At 51.0% G+C, this 24,914-nt stretch overlaps 1 protein-coding gene across 7 annotated transcripts in view; it reads right to left on the bottom strand.

Annotated features, from left to right (window-relative positions):
• The window catches only part of OPCML (opioid binding protein/cell adhesion molecule like), a 294,773-nt gene that overhangs the window by 11,062 nt on the left and 258,797 nt on the right, over positions 1-24,914 (bottom strand). For 4 of the 7 annotated variants that reach the window (XM_039722103.1, XM_039722098.1, XM_039722099.1 and 1 more), the window contains 5 exons: positions 12,200-12,432; positions 2,789-2,914; positions 2,360-2,506; positions 2,160-2,280; positions 1,612-1,763 (listed from right to left, as the gene is read on the bottom strand). In XM_039722103.1, the coding sequence (XP_039578037.1) occupies positions 1,612-1,763; positions 2,160-2,280; positions 2,360-2,506; positions 2,789-2,914; positions 12,200-12,432 (779 nt within the window). The remainder of the gene's footprint in view (positions 1-1,611; positions 1,764-2,159; positions 2,281-2,359; positions 2,507-2,788; positions 2,915-12,199; positions 12,433-24,914) is intronic. The other 3 variants (XM_039722104.1, XM_039722100.1, XM_039722102.1) reach the window with 1 other exon arrangement.

Genomic DNA, 24,914 nt, shown 5'->3' with positions numbered 1-24,914 from the left:
ATCAGAGAAAGAGTAAGTGCAAGGGTGCCAGCAGGATAGGGAGACAAAAAAAAAGAATATTGGGAAAACTGGATTGGAAACTTAATGTACTTATTTATGTACTAAATATCATAAATACAATATTTACTATATACAGTCATAGAATCATCAAGGTTGGAAGAGACCTTTAAGAAACCTTTAAGAGCATCAAATCCAAGCATCAATTCAGCACTGCCACTGTAACTCCTGCACCCCAAAAACATATATATATAAAATACCACATATACATTGTAAGTTATATATTGTACTATGTAAAAACTAATAATGTATGCTAGATATTCTATAATTTATATACTATGAGTACAATACATAATATATAATAAAGAATAATATGCTTATATATAATAATATGTGTCAACAAGACACTATTATTAAATATATGAATAACAGTTGTTTTCACATCTATATATATTTATTATTGATGTTTCATTATTATTAATAATATGTACTACATTGTATTTGTATCATATTGTATTATATATAGTCTATTATACTATACTGCACTATACTGGATATTGGGAAAATTTCTTCACCAAAAAGGTAAAACAGAAGAGAACAGAACAGAGCAGTGGAGAGGGAACAGAACCCAGAGCTTGGACCCAAAGAGAAGAAATCACGCCAGGGCAGAGGAGAACTGGTTAGAATAGAAAGGCCTGGACTAGCCCCTACCCAAACACAACCCTGCAGAACACAACAGAAGAGAATGGAGCAGAGAACTCCTGAAGGGGCCAGCCAGTCCCACAACCAAAGCCAAAGATGTGCCACTCCCACCACCCCAAAACACCAAGAACCCCCCAGGTCCCCTCCACAGTGTCTACCCATCCAAAGTCCAAGCTGGTGTGGAAACTCTTGTCCCTCTCAACGTCTCCTTGAGCCTGCTACCTGACCTCCATCCCCTCCCTGCTGCTGGGGGAAGGCAGGCTCCTGCTGTCCTCCCTTGGATCATGATAGCTCTCTCGGCTTGTCACAATGTCAAAGGGACATGCCACAGGTACACGCCACCTTACCCAGTGACAGCTGTCCTTGATGACACCATTCCTCAAACACCTTCCTGCCCTGGCCACCTGAATCACCCAGGCTGATGTCACCCATCCTGCTATTGCTAGTACAATGTGATCACTGCTGGCAGTCCTGCCAGTAGCAAACAAGGGAAAACCCCACACCATGCACCCAGAGTGTGTTCTCACCTGTCCCAGGCTCCCTCCTCACCCCTGCTCCAGCAACAACAGGGCTCAGCCGACTGTGGCCAACTGTGCTGTGCTCCCAGTGTCGGGCTGATACAGATCTCATCCTTTGGACATTCTCTGGCAGGACCTCACTGCTCGGGGTTTGTGCTGTTTGGCACCTCGATGGACCAGGAACACCAAATACAGCCAGCTCTGCTCCATCACTCCACCACTGGCCATCTTCCAGCCTCCTTTTCTTCATCCTCCTCATCATGATCTTCAAACTCCTCTTCATGCTCCTCCTCCTCTTCCTCTTCTTCATCCTCCTCCTCTCCAAATGCCTCCTCTTCACTCTCCTCTTATTCCTCCTTGTCACCTCACCTTACTGCAAAAAACCGGCACCTACCATAGAGGATGATGCTGGCGTTGGTGTTGCCCAGCTTGTTTGTGGCCACGCACGTGTAGTTGCCGTAGTCCTTCTCCGAGACGTTGAAGAAGGTCAGCGTGGACAGGCGGCCCTTGCTCTCGATCCGCACTCCCTCCAGCCCGTTTGCTAACCTGCAGGGAAACACGGATAGCAGTGCTGGGAGAACTGGGCTGGGGTGGATCTTACCCCTCCCTGGGCACTACTTTGCTTCCCACCAGCCAACACCACTATGCACCCACATGTTCCCCCACTGGACTTGTGCAAGATAAACTCTCCATTCCACCCTCCATCCACCCTCCCATAACCCAGCCTGACCCATGTGTCCCACAGCCGCCATCCCTGGGAGAAACAGCTCTGGGATTTCCTCAGCCCTTAGCTGAGCACCCACCATAATGAGTGGTGAGTGCTGATCCCAGCCTTTTTCCACATGACAGCCTCAGACACTGTCACCCGCCTCTACCTCCTCACCGTGTCACCCCAAGGCGGTGGCAACCCTCCCTTCCTCCACCCCCTCTGCAGCCCCTCACCTGGTGTCCTCCTTGAACCACTGAAACTCCGCCACGGGGACGGCCGAAGCCTCGCACTGCAGGATGCCCTTCTGGCCCACCGAGGCGCCCGTGTTCTTGGCGTTGGAGATGTACGGAGGGTCTGCAGAGACATCTTGCTGTGTCACACTGGGCCACGTGCACCCATTCCCCCCCACCATTCCCCTGTGCCCTGCACTCACAGTTGACGGTAACTTTGACTTTCCGCACGTCCGGGACGGCCACGTCGTTGACGGCGCTGCATTCGTACTCCCCGGACTGCTCCCGTGTGATGCCCGTGATCTCCAGGTACTCGTCCTCACTCACAAAGGTCTGCCCTGGGGGATGTACTGAACGTGTGGCACCGTCACCCATGGACACCAACATCAGGAACTTCCCTGTGCCCCTCCCCCGACACCCCCTGTCTGGGCATCTGGCATCCCCTTCACCCAGGAAGCACTTGACAAGGATCCTCAGCCCCATCCCAGGTCACACCAAAATATCAGCACCTCTGACTGTGAGTCACCTTAATGCCACCCTGACCACCTCTATAGGGACAACCATGCATCCCACACAGGCCAGCATGGTCCCTCCTCCGACCCAGGAAGTTCTTCCACCAAGGAAGGGCTCACCTTTCCCGGAGAGGTGCCGCCACGTGACGGTGGGCTCCGGTCTCCCAAAGGCCAGGCACATGAGGGTCACGCTGCTGCCCTCGTTCACGGTGATGTCCGACGAGATGTTGACAATCTGGGGGGGCACTGAAAGACATAAAGGCCACCAAAGGCATCATCAACACACCAGCTTGCCAGGCACAACTGGAAGGCCCATCATGAGACCTGTCCCATTGTGTGATGCTGGTGTCCCCTCCATTGCCTTGTCTAGTCAGCAATTCCATGTCTCCAAACCAGTATCTTGGACTGGAGCCAAGCATAGATGTGGGGTGTGGAGGGGTCCATCACTGTGCCAGCCCCCCCACTCCACGGCTGAGACCCCAATAACCAGCTCTCGTTATGGCCTGTGACAAGGCTCATATTTTAGCATATTTATTAAAGCTGTTTAAATTACTGAGCGTCTGCTCCTTCAATACTGGCCAGGGTGATTTATATTACTCTATCCCCAGATACTCCATCTAATAAATAACTTGGCAATCTCTGTACCCATAAATATCCCTGGCCATGGCAAAAAGCAATTAAAGCTCACTTGCCGATGCTGCTGCCTGGCACTCTGGGCTGTCGGACACAACCCCCTAAAGGGTTTGCACCCCAGGGAGTAAATGAGGCTATATTTAACAACCCTCCCCAAATGAAACACCATACCTACAATGCCAGAAAGAATGCCCTGTGCCCCCTCCCCAAGCACACAACATGCTGAAAGCCCAGGTCAAGTGGCACCTGATGCCCAACCCTTGCACCCAGGGCTCTCCCACAGCATTGGGATTCCAGGATAATCACCCGAAACCCACTGTGGCCAACACCATCACTGCCTGCAAGGGAAAGTGGGGCTGCCTGGCTCTCCTCGCACCCCCAGGGAAGCTCTCCTCACACTCCCAGGGAGGTTCTCCTCTCTCCTGGCGTGGGAGAGGCGGCACAGTAGGATGAGCCATGGCAGAGATGCGGTGCGGGCTCTGCAGCCCTATGGGTTCTGCAAAGCAGTAAATTTCCCAGCAACTTGACACATTAATATAGAAGTACAGTCTGTTATAGCAGAGGGAGATTGTCTGAGTCCTTCAGGGGAAAGCAGCAATCCAAAAATGAAAAGTGTGTGCCGGCAACTGCTGGAAAACGTAGTTAACGCTCGGAGCAGAACCGGCCAACTCCGACAGCGCAGCCACAATGAGCTGCAGGAAGGCTGTAAATGGCCCTTCCTCACTCAGACAAGATAACACTAATCCATATTACCAGCATCCTTGCACCTCTCCCCTCCTAACAGCTCCTCAAACTGGTACCAGGAACATCTGAAAACTACAAGAACATCTAGGACAAAACTTCCCACAACTGGAGCATTTTTTATCTGCTCCTGAGCCTGCAAACCAGCCCTCCTCATGAGCAGTTTTGGTCCGAGATGACATCACCATCGTTAGTGGATGCTGAGACCTTGGGATGCCACCCCTGCTCCAGATGGCAGCCTGTCTCTTCCTTGTGTGATTTTGCCTGCAGATGCTGGACTAGAGCAATGGTGTATGATGCAGGGCATCAGCAAAATCACAGTCATCATTCCATCCTTGCCCTCCCAGACACCTCCAGTTCAAGGCTGACATCCCTTTCCTGTTCCCTGAGTCCCAAACCACAAGTACAAAATGAGATGCAGAAACTGGTGCTCTGGGCACAGATGTGAGCCTGTCCCCCTCCTGGGAACAGAAACACTTTCACTCCTGTGGAAAAAATTACCACTACCCATAACCACTACAGTCTCAGTGCTCCCATTTGGAAAACCCCAAGCCATACAAACCCACATATCGGCCTGAAAGCCCTTCCCTTAGCAAAGGATGCTGACACAGACAAGCCAGCAGGTCTCACAGCGGGGAATTGCATTTCCTGAACATCCAGAGGCCAGGGAAGCACGGCTGTGCTTCGACTGCTTGCCCTAATCCAATCAGGAATGCCCCTGTGAGCCAGCAGGGACATGCAGCAGAGGGACACCCATGGACAGCATGGGGACTCCACTGGGCAGCTCAATACCTGTGACTGCGATCGTTGCCTATGAGGTTACCAGGACTTGGAGAAGGACATCAAAGGACCTTGATTACATTTTTATAGATCCCACTGACTGGGCTGTCAAGGATGCTGTCTCAAGGACACACTGGTTTGCCACAGGAGGAGCAGGTGGAAAGTAGGGGGATTTAAGGATGCAGGCAGGGTGAGTTTGGTGGCAAACATGATGTGGATAAAGCCAGCCTGCAGCCACACTCTGTCAGTACCATGAGATAGGGATGGCCAAGGCATGGCTGCCCTGACAAGCACATCCCACCAAAGCTGCCTTGTGTCACAGTGGTGACAGCTTGGGATTGGTGCTGGGGGTGGAATCCAAAGGCTCTCCCAACCCCCCACAGGTTTCTTTTGGTCCCCTCACAAGTCAGGCAGCCTTGCAGCCCTCCAGCATGATTGTGGTTGCTGTTCCTAGTCCTTTACCTGCTGACAGCATCCTTTCCCTAAATTACCTTTGGTTCTCTACATTTCCCTCCCTCTGCTCTGTACAGCTGCAGTGAGAAAAACAGGGCAGAACACCATCTCTATCCCCTTTTATCCATAGTCCTTCCTTGCAGAAGTCTTCAATTATAAGCAAATGGAATAAAGAATAAATCCCGAGGAAGCGACAAGCGGCATGGTCTCACCGGAGCGACGAGCGGCGCGCAGAGGGTTTCGTCAGCCCTGCGTAATATTAATCACAGGGAAGTTAATGCATAAGGTTTGGTAAGCCAAAAAATACATTTGCACTGTAATTTCTTGTTTGTTCGGAAAGCCGGCGAGAGAAATTGAATGTGAAAGCGATGCCACTAAATTCAATAACAATAAGCCCGTGATTTATCTCCATCCTTTACCACTTGAGACCTGCACTGCCTGGTGCGCCAATCCACGCTCTCCACGGGCCCTGGGCACGTGCCAGTGTCTGCCACTATCTGTGGGGACTGTGAGGTGCCATCCCTCCCCTCACCTCACAGACTGGGCGCTATGGGGCTGGCCATGGCATCACACCTGCCATGTCCTGTGCAATACTTGGGATATCTGTGGGACTCTCCCCAGTATGTTCCATCCCACCATCTCCAGGCACCAGTGGTGGCTTTGCAGTTGTTGTCCCATCTGGGGACAAATCAACGGGAAAGCTCAGACCTGGCGAGCCACTACCAGACACCCAAGCATGAGGAGGGACGGTCACTGCCCGCAGGGACGCTTCTTCCCTGCTAAACCACGCGGGGAACAAACAGCACCTCGGGAATCGCCGCGTGATCAGAGGCTGCACATGACGGTGACGCACACGACCGTGTGCAGGCTGACTCATCCCCGGCCGCTCCGGAGCGCCGGTCCCTACCGGAGCCACTCGCCGCCGTGGCCCTGGATTATTTTTAGCTGCCAGATCATTACTGCTGCACGCCTCGGAGCGGAGAGCCTGCATGAGCACAGTGGCTGACACATGCAACTGATGTCCCTCCTCCACATCATTAGCTCCTAATCCATTAAAAGAGATGTCTTCCTGCACTGCCGATAAGGGGAGATGACAGATAACTATGGGTTCTTCAAGCTGCCAGGCAACAGCCACTTGTCCACCCCTACCTGGGGGACAGTTCCCCATAGGGACAGCAGAGAGGGACATCTCATCTTCGGAGCTCTGAAGCCTCCATGGACACTGTCACACCTACAGCACATTGTGTTTCTGCCCTGGCACCTCCCTTTCCATCCCCCCTCACACATCTCCTATTTTGGGGAGATGCAGCATTCATGCAGCTCCCTCACCTCTGCAGCTGCAGTGTCCAGCTGTGTCCTGTGACAGGTGATGCTGTCACCAGCAGGGAGAGGGACTATCACCCTAGCAGGGGTCGGATGCCTGCAGGAGATGACACTGCCTCCCTTCCCAGCACCCCAGCTGCCTATAGCCCCAGGCATCTCCAGCTCTGCAGAAGCCTCCCCGGCACAGGCAGGATGGGGCTGTCAGAGGTGTCACTGTGCAAGGTCTCATTAGCGTACAGAAAGTCAGCACAAAGGAGGCAAATATGCTGAAAACTCACATTTTGCCTGTGCTTTCCATCTCCTTCACTGATGAGAAGCACAGCAGGATGGCACCAGGGCCTCCTCCAGTCCCTGTGTGTCTGCTGAAGGCACCAGCAATACAAGACCTTCCCTAGAACAGCTCCTGTTTGGGGCTGATGGCATTAAATGGGGCACCTGAGAGCCAGCTCCTGGCTGGCAGATGGAAATGTTTTCCCTCTCTCCAGCTCACTGCTTTTGTGGTGCAGGAGATACCTGCAAGGACACACAGGGTAACCCTGTGAAAATGTACCTCAATGTTCCCACAGGGGAAGTGACTGGGGCAAGGAGGTGATATCAAGAGTTTTAACAACATGTTGCTACTCAGCAGCGATGATGATCATCTCTGATCGAACCGTTCTGGTGACAGCCCTGTCTGAGAGGCTCATCAGAGCTGATTTTATTGAGATAATGGATTAAGCACTTCTAAAAGCTACAGTTTGGTCAACAAAATGATTGTTGTCAAATTTGCCTGTCAAGCGAGCTGCGTGTCATGCTCACATTTTCTGCAGTCACTCCATTTTGGTAATATCTTCCTTTTCCCTTTGCTGGAGATCTTGAACACCCTCTTTTCACAGCACTCCCCCAGTAAAACACCCTCTGTGGGATCTCTGTGGGATTTACAGGAAGGAACACAGCAAAAATTAAATACAGGCACAGAGCAGCCTTTTCCAGGTGGAGTCACCTGACTGCTCGCAGTGCATCCTTTTTCTCCAAGTTTTCATGTTAAGACAGGGAAAGCAATAAAACCGAAACTCACAGTGTTATACCTACTGTGTAACCACCTGTCAGTAAATTTATGAACAATTAGGAAGCAAGAGTGCTTCCCAGGGAGCTATTTGTGCACGAGCTAAAACGTTCTTTCTGTTCGGAAATATAATGGGGAAACAACTTCACCAGTTCTCCCTCCTCTTCCCCAGTTTTGTTTTCTTGCAGTAATTAATCATCTGTTGCTACTGGTCCCTGCGGCACATCCTGATGGCTCCTTTTCACCAGTTTCAGGCAGCTTTGAGACTGGGAGCTCAAGGATGCTGTCAGGTGGACTCCATCCTGTCCCTTTCCCATTCTCCCATCCGCATTTTGGGTTGGCATGCCATGGCAGGCACTTTAGGGGCAGTGGCTGTTCCCGTCTGGGCAGTGTGTGTTATTTTCTGCCTGCCAGTCTGACTCTTCCTCCTTCCAGACCTTCCCCCTCTCCCCGCCCTCACTCTTTCATTGCTCTTTCATTTCTCCCCTTTGCTGCCTCCTGCCCTTTTGATGCTCCAGTGCTTTTCTGTGTGTGTACATTTCCTTCTCTCTTTCCTTTGTTCTAGGGACTCTGGGCTTTTCTTCTCATTCTTTTTTTCTTTTTTTTTTTTCCCTCTAGTTGCTTCCTTCTTCAAACTTTGCTATTCCTTCCAGATTTTCTTTGGGCTGTTTTGTCGTTGAATTCACTATCACATTGCTCCTGCATCACCTTCATTTGGCCGTTTTCACTCTCTTGCCCATCCTCTGCCTCTTCAAGAAGGAAGAAATGTTGGGATAGGGGTCTGGCTGCAACTTTTCATCCAACCTTTCTTCTTTGGAGAAAAAGATCTCCATGGGGGTGGCTTGGTGGGAGGAGGAGTGGGGGTGTGGCCCTTTGAGAGCCCTAAGGAGCCACTTTTTATCACAAGGGAAAAATAAAAGTCTCGGTTTGGTTTTGAAGCACTCATGGAGAAACTACATCTGCACTGGTGCTGCAGTGAGATACAGGAGCAGCTCCAGGAGAGCATCCCTAGGTGGATAACACACCCTGTAAACAAAGGCCATGGCCCTTCAAAACCTGCCCTGGTTCCCAGGGCGAGGAAAGCAGCAAACACCAAGACAGAAAATGGATTGTGCCAATCAGAAACAAGAAGAACAATGCCAACAGCTGGGAGAGGCTTCAGTATGGATAGTAGGATTAAGGCAGGACAGGGAAGGGTTCTTTAAATGAATCAGAAACAGAGGACATCTGAGAAATACCAAAGACCACGAAACAATGCCAACAGCTGGGAGAGCTTCAGTATGGCGAGTAGGATTAAGGTAGGACAGGGAAGGGTTCTTTAAATGAATCAGAAACAGAGGACATTGAGAAATACCAAAGACCACTGTCAGGTAGGGATGGCCAGTACCAATGTTCACCCCCGAAATCTAGACCAGAAGGGATCACAGCCTCCACCAAAACACTGACCCTGAGCTCCACGTTTTGGACTGAAGTACAACCTGAAGCAGCCCAAGCCATGAAGGCAGGGCTGTGTCCTGACTAGGGTCTACCACACTCCTCACTCCAAAACCATCCTGCAGCATGATGCCATTAAGGGCTCCTGGCTCCTCCTGGCAAACCTGCACCTCCCAGGAGCTCTCCCTCTCCCCCTTTTTGAGAGGTGGCCTTCACACTCCTCCTGCCTCTGGGGCACTTCACTTCCCAGAGGCAGGAGGGCTCACCAAGGTCCACTCCACTTCAGCTCCACTCCAGCCTTTATGACAAGAGGAGGATGGGGTGGCTCATCTTCTGCTTATATGAGCTTAAATGCCTGTTCTCTCTGCATCCCAAACTCTCCCCAGAACACACTAGCGTGCCATAAACACCACACATATCTCTGAAAGCATCCATCCCTTCATCACGAGGCAGCTCCTGACAAAAAGAGGAACAGGGAGACAAAAAAACCCCTCTGGCTTCCTGCCATCTACGCTCTTATAAACCCTGCTAACGGCTGTTGCAATGAACCAATGCAAGAGACATATTAATAGTGCTACTAAGAGACACATTTACTGTTGACGGCGATTCCCTGGCAGATTTATTGCTGGGTTGCTGGGAGGGAAGGCTGGGCCCCTCAGTAGCACAATTAAAACCCAATTGAACATGGGGCACAAAGAATCAATACTCTCTCCGGCCAACTTTTAGTTTTGCAAAATAGAAACAGAAATTAATTGACCTGAATATAGTTGCTAACTGGTCATTACTGCTTGTTTGGCATCCTGCTGGCACAGTGAGAGCAAAAAACAGAGGACAGACCTAAACCTCAATTTTGAGGCCAGAAACAGGGCTTTGCTCCCGTCCCTATAAAGTGTGTGCTCTGCTTGCAGTAACAGCCAGGACTAAATCCATCTTTGGAAAAATCATTCCTTTCTTCTCAGCAGTGAGCAACGGGCTGCGTGTTGTTCACCCAAACAAAAAGCACAATTTAGCCACCAAGGAACTGCAGTGGAGCTGAATGATAGAATGGCTTGGGTTAGAAGTGACCTTAAAGATGATCTTTAAGGTCACTTCTAACCCTGCCATGGGCAGGGTCACCTTCCACTAGACCAGGTTGCTCCAACCTGACCTTGAACACTTCCAGGGGTGGGGCAGCCACAGCTTCTCTGGGAAACCTGTGCCACAGCCTCACCACCCTCACAGGAAGGAATTTCTTCTTTACATCAAGCCTAAATTTTCTCTCTTTCAGTTTGAACCCATTATTCCTTTTAACTACAACTCCTGATGAAGAGTCTCTCTTGACTTCTTTGTAGGCTCCTTCAGATACTGGATGGCTGCTATAGCACCTCTACACAAACTTCTCTTCCTCAGGCTGAATCAGGAACAGAGCACAGGAGGATTTGCCTCTCTCATCACCACCATCAAAGGCACCTACAGATGGATTTTCTCAGTTTGGCAAACCATGTGGTTTGAGCTTAATACGTTGAAAGGGAAGTACAAACACTGCTCAGCATGGACCACTTGACCTGTGCCTGCACCCACAGTTCCTCTCTTGCTTGCCTCCAGCTGTGCAGAAGTGACACTGCTGAGAACCACAGGCATCACTGCGGTGGGAGCAATTCAACAGGACTTGCTCACACCAGGAAAAAAACTTCTCCCAGCACAGTTAGGAATGCCTCACCACCAGACTATCACTCTGGACACAAACTCTCTCTCACCTTCACCTGGCTGTGCCTGGCAAGTGCCTGCACCACCCTGAGAAAGGGGTGAGGGCAGCAGGTGCTGAGCATCGCTGCCAGTTCACCTGATTTCATTAGGTGCAAAGCACTCGGATACTTCACCGGTGTTGACTGGATGGATTAGCACGATTAGAGAGCAGACAGGATAAACAGATTAAACCTCACAGATGGACAGCTCGCACACAGCTCGAAAAGGAGGAGAGGGACAGCTCTGAACAAGGAGATGGAGGGATGCTTCCAGTGGATCTCCTCTCTCCTCTTCCTGAGATGAACACTCCCCTTCTTCACCACAGCCTGGTGCACACAATTTGGGGTTTCCCAACACATTCCCACAACCACCAGGCAGGAACACCTGTTGGATAGGTGACCACAATCAGCCCCTGCCTCTAGCCAATGAGAAGGGTGCATAAATACATACATAACTCTGCTGGGGGCTTCTCAGAGACGTGTCGAGGCTGAGAAAGTTTTCAGATTTGCTCATTGCAAAATCAATACCCATCAGCTGTTTGAAATTAAAGGAAAGATTAGGTCCTGGTTTTATACATGCTTTATTGTATTCTGAGAGCTTTCTACTCAGCCAAATAAATCTTCTTTAAGAGGATTAGGAAACTTTCATTATCTTTATCTAACCTGAACTAACACTAACTCTGAAAAATTAATCTAGAGACCGGACAAAAGCCAGTAGCTGGTGCAAAGCCGCAAGAATCCAGAGGCAGCATCCATCAGAGAGCTACTGGCCCCTCTGAACTGCCAGCACCTGGATCCCCCCATCAGAACAGCTTGAGGACACTGCTTTGCAGCACAACAGCATCTGCTATATTGATACACTTGCCTATGGAGCCCTGTGCCAAGAGCCCTTCATGGCCCCACAGTGATTTCAATCTCTCTCCCAAAACCATGGAGCCTCGTGCTGCTGGTCCCTGCTTCCCCTCTATGTGCCTGGCAGCACATTGCTTTTGGTTCTCCTGAAGCATCTTCGAACACGGGCTTGACAACCTTACTAATGAATCCCTGATGGAGCGAGCTGAGCAACATGGTTCCGATGGTTCCAAGCAGTGGAAATTCACAGCATGGACAGGCAAAGGGGAAATAAAGAAGAGCTCAGCAGCCCCACTGCCAGTTCTCAGACGTCCTCTGCCCCATGTGACAACTGTACAACACACCAAGGCTGACACAATACACACTCATCTCCTCCCTGGCATGGTGGGCACTTGTCCACATCACGGTTCCCACGCCATGCAATCTCTGAAGCAGCTAATGCTGGCTCCAACTCCCCTACCAAGAGGGCCTCCAAACCCCTCCCAAGTCCAGACAGCCTTCCAGATCAAACCATCCAGCAACAGCACGAGGCACGTTCAGACCTACCTTGCACGATGAGATGGACGCGTGAAGTCTTGGGGTGATTGTCTGTCTGCACAGAGCAGGTGTAGGGGCCCTCATCGTATATGTCCACATTGTGTATCTTGATGCTGTACTGGGTCTTGGTGTTGGACAGGATGACCACACGGTTGTCTATAGACCACTTGTCATTGCCGGCATACAGGATGGTGCTGCGGTTCAGCCACGCTACCCGCGTGACCCGGTCATCCACAGTACACCTGGAGGGGACACACAGAGGGTCACACACCTGGAACGGGACATGTACAGAGCATCCTGGGTCCTAAAAATGAATGGGAGCAGGATGGCAGTGTGGCTCCCCAGCTCTGCCAGCATGGAGGTGCTGCATGCTGTGGCCATGCTCCCTGTTTCCACACCCCTCATCACATGAGATTTCACATAAACAGTGGGTTCACCAGAAATAAAACCTCCCTTTTTCTTTTACACACAACTGGGGAACCACAGAAAAAATTCCCATTGTTTGACCTCTGTAAGCCAGGCAGACCATCTCTATCCTCTTTCTCATCCACCTCCACAGCCCCCCTTGCCTTTGCTGTGCACTGAGAATTCCAGATGAAGCTGTAAAATGTGCTGACAGTTCAGCTTGTCGGCACAGGCCTCGAGCCATCCCCGGGGTTATAAACACCCCCACTGCTGGGGACAGGGGCCACAGCACATGCACAGGGAGAGGAGAAGAAGAGAAACAGCCGGAGACGGCCAAGCCAGCACACGGGGAAGGGAAGGGAACATTTGGATAAGCAGCTGTAAATCCTACAAGTGCCTTGAAAACACAACGCGGTCGTTTCCATTATTTATTTCCTGTCTGGCTCCCACCCTCCCTGCTCTGAGACGTGCAGGAGCTCGGCAGCTCCGGTCCATGGCGCTGAGTTACACTTGGCAAAAAATGGTATGAGGGGGAAGGGAATTAAAATGTTCCTGGAAAACATGGCTTTTTCATGCTCTTTGATAGATTCTTCTCCATCTATCTACTTGTGGCCTTCTCTGCTGCTGCCATGGTATCTGCAGCAAAAGCTCTGAGCATTTGGTTAAATTAAGAGCTCCGCATCCCTTGGGATCTTCACCTTTGCCACCTGGGGACCAGGCTAGGGAAGCTTTCTCTTGGCATGAAAAAAAAAAAAGGGAAAATCAAGCTAGAAGTGAGCTAGTGCCAGCAGTGGCAGACCTGCCGCAGCTTTGTGCAGCCAAGATTGTAGGAAAAGGCACCTACAGTCAATCAAGGAACTCGTGTGAGTCCCTCTCCACATGTCTGTAAATTCAGAGAGCAGCTGGGAGGCTGTTCCTGTCCTCATCCCCATTGCAGTGCCTCTCCTGCCCAGGCTCTGGGGGTGTTATATGCCTCCCTTGCTGAGATTGCAGAGCATCACCTCGATCGAGATTATTAATCGGGCGCAGGGAAGGGGCGATACTTGGCATGCTTGAGGGTCCCCCCGGGTGCTTGGTTCAGAGGAACGAGCCATATATTCTCCTGCAAACAAGTAATTTTCCCCTTGCAGGAGCCGTACGTCTCTGCCAGCCACATCACGTATGGACGCCGGGAAAGACGGATGGCACTCCACGCCTGCCGCGGCACCGCTGGCACGAGGGGAGCCTGCCTGGTGTCAGACATGCCCTGGCGCCAGCTCGGCTCTGCCGGACCAGGGCAGCCTTGTGCCGGCAGACAGCATTGTCCTTGTCAGGAAGCCGAGCCCTCTCTTCCTTCAAATTAACTGGGGGAGAGCTAAGCACAGCCGAGTAAAGTTCGGCCCTGGGGGATTCCAGTCTAGTGGACTATTACTGCTGTCTCACTTCATTATAATGAATAATAAAGAGATACTTACACACGGCTTCTGTAAATTATTCATTGCGTGCACTGAAAAATCAGGGCAGCAATATGTAAAACAGACAACTTGCATGTCTGCGCTCATATAAATATCCAGACTACAGCCCTGCGAGGTACTCTCGGGTCCCCTCATTAGGGGTGAAGCACAAGGACTTGGGTTTGAAGTGACAGGGATGAGACGCTCGTGCTGGCGCTGAGTACGTTCGACTGTTTCTGCCCAGCTTTGGCTGGTGCATATGGGATGAGCTTCCTGAGCAGAGCTGGGGCCGGTCCAGGACATCTGAGAACTGGGGTGGTTCATTATGCATTTACACCTCACACTTACATCTCAGAGCTGCACTGCACAAGCACCCAGGGATTCTCCAGGTGGACACTCTCACAGGAGGGAGGGAAAGGACAGCATCACCCTGCCTTGTCTGTGGTGCTGGTGACTGGTACTGCCCTCAAAATCACTTGGAACGAGCAGACAGCAGCAACTTGGAGACCTCTGTAACAAACCCATGCCAAGAGCAAGAAGGCAAAGGCTCCTCCTTCCCATCCCTCCAGCCCACTCTTCAGTCACTGCCACTCAATAGCAAATTTAGGACCAAGTCCCTTTGGCTTTGGGCAGCATCATGTTCCTCTCCACCAGAGCCCAGACTGTCTCCTGCAGCTACAGATGACCAGACCAAAAACCAGCCCTCCTGTGCCTCCTGGGAATGTGTCAGAACCACCACCAGCAGAAAATCCCCATCCATCAGCCAGCACAGAGCACATGGCATTCCTGGAGGCACCTTCTCAGCTAGCCTCACTTTCCCACCACCAGTTTTCCCATGCCCTGGCAATTGGCACTACAAAGAGAATACTGATGGATACCCTGGCACAAGGATCACCTCATCAGCTTCTTTACCTGTCTGGGAAAGTGATCTCCATTAGCTGCTAAGCTGATGGCACTCGCTTGTCTGCTGAGCCGTCTTTGCTCCTCATTTCCAATTGACCAGGATTATGATAATGTCTCCAGTAAGCAAACAGGTAAAGAGACTTCTGCAAAGTGTTTAGATAAAGCAGACAAGCTCTGACAAAGCTGGATAATAAAGCAGGCCAGGAGGTTTTCCTTTGAAGGGATCTAATTAAAACCAAAGACAAACCCCCATTAACAATTTCCTGAAGGCACCGTATCCATCTCCAGAAACTGCCTTACGAGTCCAGAAGGGACAAAAGACAATAAAGCGCCTGTCACATGGGAGGGAAATAAACTTATCCTGGCTCTGCAGTTCACCTGGAGAAAACCCATCAGCAAGGCAGGAGGAATATCTTGGGAATGATATCGTCAGCCCACAGCATATACTGGGATAAATCCAGCATATTCCTATCCCAGCTCTCCCACGCAATCCCTTCTCTGCACAATGTGACCAGTGCCATGAGCTCCTTCATCTCTGCATCCCATTTACACCCTCATTGCCTCTGAGCAGAGACTTTTCACCATCTGTAACCCTTCAGTGCCTCCAACCACTGCTGCTCTCCTCCAGAGTGCTGGGGAGCTTTGGATGCCAGGCTTTGCTGGAGCTCTGGCCCCCACAGTGTTCACAATGATACATTGGCTCTCGAAGGCTCCAGCTCCTGAGACCAATATTGATCCCCTCACTCTGCAGGAGGACGAGAGCTGCTGTAGGGATCCCAGTGTTCCACCAGAGACGAGGGTGGTGAACCTGAACGCAGCAGCATGAGAAGATGCATGAGGGTGGGAGCTGGGGGCACCGGCGCTGCGCGGCTTCCCCTCTAATTGCCCCTATTCCTCATTCTTAAATGCTAATTTTGAAGTTTGCCGTGGGATTATTTCACTTAGTGTCAACAATACAGATAGCTCTGCTGACATGCTCTTTGTGTGTGGTGGCACACAGCGCCCGTCTCCCTCCTCCTGCACCTATTAGGAGAGACCCCACATAGCTCCCCACAGCAGGCTCCTTCCCAGCCCCATCAATGAACACTGACAGTGCCTCTCCTACGTGTGGGCTGAGCCACAGCACCCTCCACCTTCATTCCCTGCCTTCTCTGGTCACATCACCGACCTTTTCTGCACTGCTGACTTGGCTAAACATGAGGGAGAAACCTGGGGTTGCCCTCAATGCCTCTCCCCCAGGATGAGGGAAATACTGTGTCCAGGATCTGCATAAGTTTTCTGGCAGTAATTTGGAGAGATAAACAGGACACAAAGAGTTGGAACCATACAGGAAGTCTTGCAAAACCCTCCTCCATGAGTGCAAATATTCTGAGGAATGGGATACATGGGATGCCAAAATGTTGATGCACATCCTAAGAAACCCAGGGGACATGTTTGTACCTGAAGAGCCAACACCACCAATCCCTGTCCATGCCAAGAAGCTGGGAGGATGGATCAACCCAAATTTGGTGTCCATGTTTGGACACATAGTAGTATTTTTGGTATTGTCAAGTGCAGAGCCAGGGCATAGACTTAATGATCCATGTGTGTCCCTTCCTGCTGAGGATATTTGATGATTCTGGGATTCAAACATCTCCTGTTTCCTTGTTCAAACCAACAGTGCTCTACTTTTAAACTCCTCTATGGCCCTTCAACCCCAAACTGCTTCTCTCTCCTGTAGGTAACATGTCTCGTCAGGATGACAAATGGAGATGCCAAAACCAGTTGCAAACTTGCCGGCTGACCCAGTTTTCAGTGGCTAAAATAGCTCACCCAGATCGGGAGTGAAGCCCCTTGACAGCAACCAGGTGATGCTTCACCCTGGGAAACCTCCAACCAAAAATACCTGTCACAGGTGCAGAACAAACACCCTTGTCTTTGAGAAGAAATTGTTAATTACATTTGCCAGGGACTCCTAATGGGATTTCTCCTGCACTTCCAATATTCGCCCTGGCTACACAGTTAAGGGGCACCGGATGTTTTTTATTCTGGGAGGCTGGAGCAAAGGCAGAGGAGATTTATTTGTAATCATCGGAAATAAACACATTTCCTCAGAAGTAAACACAAAAGAACAGAACCTGGCTGGGCTCCCAATTCGTTCAAGATGCAAATGAGAAGCAGGCCATCAAAACATTGCAGCTCCTCTAATCCTCTCCCAACAATGCAACCCGTCACATTATCTGCAGGGACAATGGCATCTGCGCCACATGACGGCAGGTCTCACACGGCAGCTCCCGAGGGCAGGGCTTCACCACCTGAGCTTCCGTCACTGCCATCCATGCTGTTTATTTGTGGGGAGGGGAGGGCACAAGGCACTTTTTCTTTCATCATGCTCTTGTTCACTTTGCCTCCTCCCCAGGGCACCTGTAGTGTCCCTTCTCCCCTCTCTCCCATCCTTCCCAGTGGCTGGATGTGGAGTGCACAGCTCCATGCCAACCCCATGCCATCCCAGCACCCCGAGAACAGAGGGCACATTCCCATGCCATCCCAGCATGCTGAGAACAGAGGGCACAGCTCCACACCATCCCAGCACCCTGAGAACAGGGGGTGCAGCTCCATGCCATCCCAGCATACTGAGAACAGGGGACACAGCTCCACGCCATCCCAGCATACTGAGAACAGAGGGCACAGCTCCATGCCATACCTACACCATCCCAGCACCCCAAGGACAGAGGGCACAGCTGCATGCCATCCCCACGCCACCCCATCACCCCAAGGACAGAGGGCACTTGGGATGCACCATACGGCATCACCAGCACTACCACCACCCACCCAGCCTTCACCAACCACTCAGCATGTCCCGATCCATCACCACACCCATACCTACTGTGAGAAAACAAGGAGCATGGGTTGTACCAGAGCTTGGCCAGCCCAAACAGTTCTCCTTTTCCCCCGTAACATTCCTCCCCCCCCAACCGTACGCCACTCAGCCGCTGCCTCCTGCAAAGCCACACACAACTGCCTCTCACTCTGCAAGTTTAATTAATTGCCTGGCCCCACTGCTACCGCTCCGATTCCCCAAGAGCTCCCAGTGCTGTTCAAACACACTCCATGCCACTGGAAAACCTGTTCCCTGCCAACAACCCCCTGCCCAAAGCCCTCCAAGGACTATGGGACCCTTCTGCCCTCTCCAGAGGCTCGGGGCTTGACAGGAAGGGTTTGTCCCTGGCGGTTCCCCTGCAGTGGCAGTTTGCCCACCAGCAGGCACCAGAATAGAAGCTGCTCCCTGTGAAAAATCAGAGCCCAAATTGATACATTAGCGACTGCTAAATATAAAATATCCATCTGCAAAGATAATAAGCCTGTGAGGGCAGAGGCTGTCGAGTTGCTCCATTTCAGATAGTTTAATGGTGTTTTGGTCCATGACTGCAGCTCCCAGACATTAGAATGATAACAAGATGATGAGGAGGGCGGGAGCCGTCTGCGCGAGGCATCAGAAGTCAAGACAATGCTCACTACGCAGTCCCTGAGGGGTCCATGTCACACAAAACACTGGCTGCTCTGCACGCAGCATCCACAGGGCTTTGGGTGGCCTCTGTGACAACCCAGGACATGCAAAGCCTGCCAAGGGGTCGCTGCCAAGCTTGAGCTGACATTAATTCAGGGAGGGGGGTCTGAGTCCCCTGAAGTCAGGGGTGGACCTGGGTTACAACTGCAGGTGGCACAGAGTGATGCTAAAGCTGATATAGGCATAGCTGTGCTGCAAATGGCTTAAAAAGCAATCGTAGTTTGAAGAGGGAAGGGATGCTCAGTGAGGTGAGCTGCTGCACGGTGCCCCCACTGACAGATCACATCTTCTCCCCAAAGTCATTCACGGGATTTTCTGAATTAATGCTCCACATCGAGCAAATCCAGAAACAGTCAGCTCTCTTAAAGTGAGCCAGGCTTTCCCTCCAGTTCGTAAAGCCCTTCTTTCACTCCTCATTGCTTCTACTTCCAGCTTGCAGGGACACACCTCACCCTGACAACATCACTGGCAAGGGGAAGGGGGGCCGGGCAAGGTCAGATATTCCTCCCCGTACTGCTCCAAACCTGACTTTTCATTGTTTCTGACACAACACTGCATCAATATCTGTGTCCACGTGCCGGGATGCTCCCCCCGTATGGTAGGGAAGGTCAGAAGGCATTAGCCTAAGCCCCAAGAACCAACAGCTGTTATTAACTCAGGAGAAATCTTCATAAGGAAATATGAGGTGGCAGCAAAAGAAATAAAGCGGAAGGCCTTTGGATAGAGGAAATCAATGGGAATGTTTATAAAGCAGGTGGCACGTAAATGCTTCCATCAGAGGCAGTCGATGCTGGCGGCCACACCTCATCTCACAAAGACAGAGATGAAAATGAAGGCACCAAGCAGGGGCAGCCAGGCTAGCAAAACCACAGAAACTGGAAGAAGTGCAGAAAAGCATATTTCCTTGCCCAGTATGACTGCACTTTCTCCCTAGCACAGCCAGACACTGATTTCAAACTTCTCCATGGTCACTTGGCCATCCTGTGGTTTGAAGAAGGGTGGGACATCTTCCCAGCTCCTCTCCAAAAAGACAGTCAGCATCCAGCAGCATTTACCATCAAGGCATCGGTACCCATCCTAGGAAACATGGGCTGAGAGCTGTTTTCTCACCAGGAAAGGCAAATTCCCCTGTCCTTACACCGAGCCCTGCCCTACATCCCTGCAGGGAAAAACCCACCAATGCTCTCAGCACCCTTGAAGGGTGCAATCTGGAGAATCCCTGCTCTCTGCTGGCGTAGGCAGAGCCCCCTGCTCAATCAGCACCTGCACCCTGCCTAAATCAGTGCTAATCTCACACAATACGGCACCTGCAACCGGCTGATTTCCAGTGTTCTTCAATCAAAAGCAGCAAAGAAAACACTGAGCTGATCGCTAGCAGAGCTGAGCAGTTGAGAACCTCAAGTCCTCCATGCCCGTGCTGGGGTTGTAGGGTTGGAATTTTCCTTGCTATTGCTTTTCTAACAGTTTTTTCATTCATCTTCCCAGGCAGGGAGAGAGAGGAATAACTTTGGCTGTCACAGCCGGACACGCAGTTAAGTGGTGGTAATTAGCGTGTGGCAACACGAGGCTCTGACCGCTCTGGTTCAGCCATCCTGATGGGACTGGTGACCATCTCCATCTCAGCTGGATAAGGGGGACACTTTCAACCCAGGAGGATGTGGCCGTGGCACTGGCAGCATCCCACAGTTGCAAAAGAAGAAAGGATGCTGGCAGGCTGATTAAAACCTGGATCAAGGCATATCCATGAGAGAAGGAGCTGGAGCAAAACCATCGGACACTTGTCCCTGCATTGCAAGGAGGGGAAAAATTGGTCTAAAGCCACCCCAGTGCAGGACAGGGTGGCAGTGCAGCAAGGGGGTGGTGTTGTCACCCCAAAAAGGATTCCTAGGGGAAACAAAAACATGCAGAGCCCTTTAATAGGAAAGCCATCCATGTCTCCATCACATGTGGACCTTCATGCTCTTGGTCACTCTATCTAGCCACACCCCCCTCCCCAAGAATCGGGCAGAAAGCAAACCTCTTCTCACATCCTGTTGTTGATTACCACCAAAAATATATTTGTCATGAGATGCCCACTGCTATCTCTGTGGCTCTTAAGGGTAATGGAGAGGTTTCAGTCTTTGGAGGATAAGTCTCAAGCTCTTGGCTGCTTGCCCGGGAGGATTATTTTACATCAGGTTGAGTTCTGTAGTAATTATCTTCAAAACAGCTGGACTGCTGGATAAACTCACTGTATCTTAATGCACAATACGGGAGCAAACGCAGGGAATTAAACTGCAATTCCAGACAGATTGACGGAAAAACCTCTCGCCGGTGTTTCAGAGGCCGAGGCTCAGGGCTCCTCACACGTTAGGGGTGGGGAGGCATTTGCTCATTTGAAATCAATTCCAGCTTCCCCAGAGACAGAACGCAGGGGGAAAGAGATGCTGGATGAAGATGTTTTACCCTCAAGCTTTCAGCAAAGAAAAAAACTACTGTTTTCATGACCCTCATAGTTGGAAAATGAAACAGTATTTGATCCAGGCTGGACAGCTTCATGTTCCACACAACCCCGAGACTTCCATAAAAGCTCCAACATTACAAGGTCTTGGCTCCACATTGCACCATTCACTGCAGTGACAGGGGGCAGGGAAAGCTGAGGGGCAAATCAGCTCACTCCATCCACACCCTTCATATCTGGAAGCCACTCCCAGTGAGTATCCCACCCCAAGAGGATGAAGGGGCTGACAGATGGACAAACCAACTGCCAGACTAGTCTACCAGCATGAATTAAAAGAAAAAATCAGGTACCTTCATGATTGTACTGACACAAGATTTAGGTGCAAAATCCTTGCAGACAGAATTAATAACCTCTAAAAAGAGGGAAATTCTGCCACTGGAGAGTGAAGCTGTATTTCATGGCGAACACCATAAAGCGCTCCTGCCAAACATGAGATCTCTAAACGACCTGGGTGAGCCATCAGCTCAGGAATATAATTGCCAATTTGCAGGAATTTCACCAGCAATTAGGCAAAATAAAATAACCACCAGAGGAAATCCTTTGCTCGCTGCTCCCACGCCTCCCTGACCCATCTGATTTCCACCTACCACGGCTCTGCCAGGATGAGGGTTGATGCTTCAGGCACTAAGGAGCCAGGTGACAGCTCCGTGAAGATGAAGAAGTCATCTCCAGTGCTAGATAAAGAAGTCGTCATCATTGTGAGGTGACAACAGACACTCCTGGGCACCAGCCAGATGAAGACCTCTCCTGCTGGTATCCTCTCTCTGAGCATCCCTGAGAACCAGGAGCCTCATCTCGGTAACCCCAGGGGCCAAACAACTGCATGCAATTAGGGGGTTTATTTGTTTGAGTTGCACGTGAATATCCCAAATTACATTATCAGATCATAGTCCTGCTTCTGATTTATTCCTTCTTTGTTCTTCAAGTCTTCGTACATCTAAGCAATTAACCTCTCAAAGAGCTGGAGAACACATAATTATCCTCATTTGTCTAAACGTCACCAAGATGGCTGCCTTTCAATTAACCTTCTGGGAATGGAGGGAAGTTGGAGTGATACAGTGATCATTTCCAACTTCAGCCTCGGCTGCAGCTTTTTTTTTCCCCTTAAAGTAATTTAATTGAAATATTCAGATGATAAAATATAGCTAGATAACTGTTACTGCAGGTAACGGGATCAAGAGGGGGCTTGCAATCGAAAAAGAAGTCAAATGAGGTACAGTAATATTATATCAATACATGGCACTTCCATCTAAAAATATCAAAGCACTCTGTGCTTATTAATGAAGGGAGCATTTCACGCTCCCCTTCCAGGCTGAGACTTACATCACTTCAATATGTCACTGCTACCAATAGGGAAACTGAGGCAGAGGATGTGCTCTGGCACCTGGAGTTTACAGAGTCAATACCTATGCAGTTAGGAATTTCCCAAGAACATCCTCTGATGAACCCCTCTCCTACCCTAGCAGAAGTTGGCTTCTTCATGAAGTCAGCACAGGAGACGCGGTGGTTGACTGAGCTGCTTTTGCTTTTATTTATTTTAATAATAATAATAATAGCCCCCGTTCTGCTGAGCCAGTGTCTGCCATGCCAGCGAGCCAGGGAGCCACTCCCACCCATCGCCTCGCTAATAAATATGCATCGTTCCTGCTGGGAAGCGCCAGGTCAAGCTTTGCACCCGCACGAAGCACGACACCAGCATCGTCTGGCACGGGCGAGCAATATTTATACACACCCCCGCTCATAAATACACAGGCAAAATAAACAAGCCGGCTCTGAAGTTCAGCGCATCTCCTCCCTGACAAGCGTGGCTCCTCAATTCCCCGCGGTGCCACGGCTCCGCTCCCGGCGTGAAATTGAGCTCTCCAAAAAGCAATTTGGGCTCCGGCACTGCTCCAAGCCCTGTGTGGTGCCTCCTGCCACGGCAGCACCGAGGTGGCTGTGGCAGGACCAGCTCTCACACTCCCTGCACACGCAGCAGGTGGGGAGGCTGGACACAGCTCCCACATCAAGGGAAACTGAGGCTCGGTGATGCACAGGGCTCATTCCCTGCATCCTTCCCTCCCAACCTCACGTGCGGAGCAGTGTTTCAGCACCAGGCAGCCACTCTGCAGATCCATGCAGGCAAGCGGGGAGGAAAGGACGTGTGAATACACGAGGGTTCCCACTGGGGACACCACAAACCCGTCTCTCCCGGGGCGTTCATCCGGAGATGAAAAGCGAGGGTAACACAATAGCCACTGAGTTTATTCTCGGCACAGGCTGGCGGCGACATAATTAAAATGCAGGTCGGAGTTAAGGAACCTTCCTATAAATCTTTGCTTTTGGCTCTTGGGCTTGACAGGAAGCCTATACCTGGCGCGGGGAGTACAGACCAAGGGGGAGGCACGGATAAAGGCTCTGCTTTATGGACGGCCATTTTAATGTTTCGTTTGAGTAATGGGCCTTGCAAATTAGCACCCCGGCAGCCTGAAATACATATTTTTCCAAGGACATGCAGGCTTCCTGATCCGACAGGTGATGTAGGCAAACAAGCCCCGAGGGCAGCTGCAATCTCAGCTCTTTGTGGCTGCAGTCATATTCTATCCCAGCCGGGATGATGAAGAAGAAAACAAAGAGCTTGGAGGGGGAATCCGGAGGCTGAGGGAGGAAATGGAGCAGAAAACGACCCTGTGTGAGACCAGCGAGGGGCTGATGAGCGGCGGCAGTGGCAGGGAGTGCCTGCCAGCCTCTGGAGGGAACTGATGCTGCGCTGGCACAGCACGGTTCCTCTCTCCCTCGAGGGAACCCAGCGAGACACTCCAGGGCATGTCTGTGGCACATGCCTCTCCTTGCACAATCAAAACTATGGATCTCCAGCTCTTGATGCAGCTTGTCTGAGCATCTGGCTCGGGGCTGAACATTCAGAAAGGCTGGAGGTGCTGCAATCACACTGGGGAGAAGAGGGATGCCTTGGTTGTGGGGAAATTAAGCTGACAGCCAGTGGACTGCCCAGTGGGGCTCCAGCTTCTCCAATACAAACATGGTCAGAAAGATGGGACATCCCTGCAATAAGTGGGAGAGGAGAGTCAGGAGAGCAATGGAGAAATATGTGCAGCTGAACACGAGGGGGAGCTCAGGCCAGAGTGTACAGAGGAGTACAGAGCAGAAAGCAGAGCCTACAGCTCACCCTCTCTCTCCATCCCTCCTTTTCCACATCCTCTCCTTCTTCTCTGTCTGTTCCACCTCACCATGTACATAATCCACCTGGCCATCACCTTCCCACACCAGCACGAGGTGTGCTGCAGCTCCATCAAACTACAGAGGAAGGAGCTGGTCGAGCACTCAGGGGATGTGTCTGAGCTGCCCCATTTGGATGTAACTCTGCACAGCAAGGGGGGAATCCCTTGCACAGAGCTGGCCTTGTGGCTGGGCATATATCCAAATCAGAGCTCAAAATGTGCCTGCAAATTGTTCTGAACCTCAAATGAGGAGATGGATGTCTGGAATTCTCCTCCTTGTCCACACAGTCTCCTGCAAGAGGCACAGGGTGACACCTCCTTGTCAACACACATCTGCCTGCCTCTGGGTTTCACTGCACAGACCATAAAGGATGGATGGACAGGCTGAAAGCAAGACCAGAGCCTGGAGCAGTAGTGTGCACTTCACTTGGAGGGTCATAATCTTAGATCAAAGTGTCCAAAAAGGACTTGGGAGCAAGCTGAGCTGGTGACCAAGACATGAACTTTGCATCACAGTGTGTCACAGAACTGGAGATGGACTCCTTCCTGACCAACTCCGTGCACAGGGCACAACTTGCTGCATTTCCTGGAGGACTCCAGCACAGGGAAGTTGTACTTTGCGAGCACGCAGCTCTGCCTGCCGCTCCCACTCACCCTGCCAAGTTTCAGTCATCCAGGATGTGATTTGGAGAGACAGCTCTGAACTCGGCGGGAGAGG

Source organism: Passer montanus, unplaced genomic scaffold, assembly GCF_014805655.1.
Source record: "Passer montanus isolate IOZ18808 unplaced genomic scaffold, ASM1480565v1 scaffold47, whole genome shotgun sequence".
Lineage (NCBI taxonomy): Eukaryota > Metazoa > Chordata > Aves > Passeriformes > Passeridae > Passer > Passer montanus.
The sequence above is the reverse complement of the archived record's forward strand: the minus strand, read 5'-3'. Positions and strand labels throughout refer to the sequence as shown.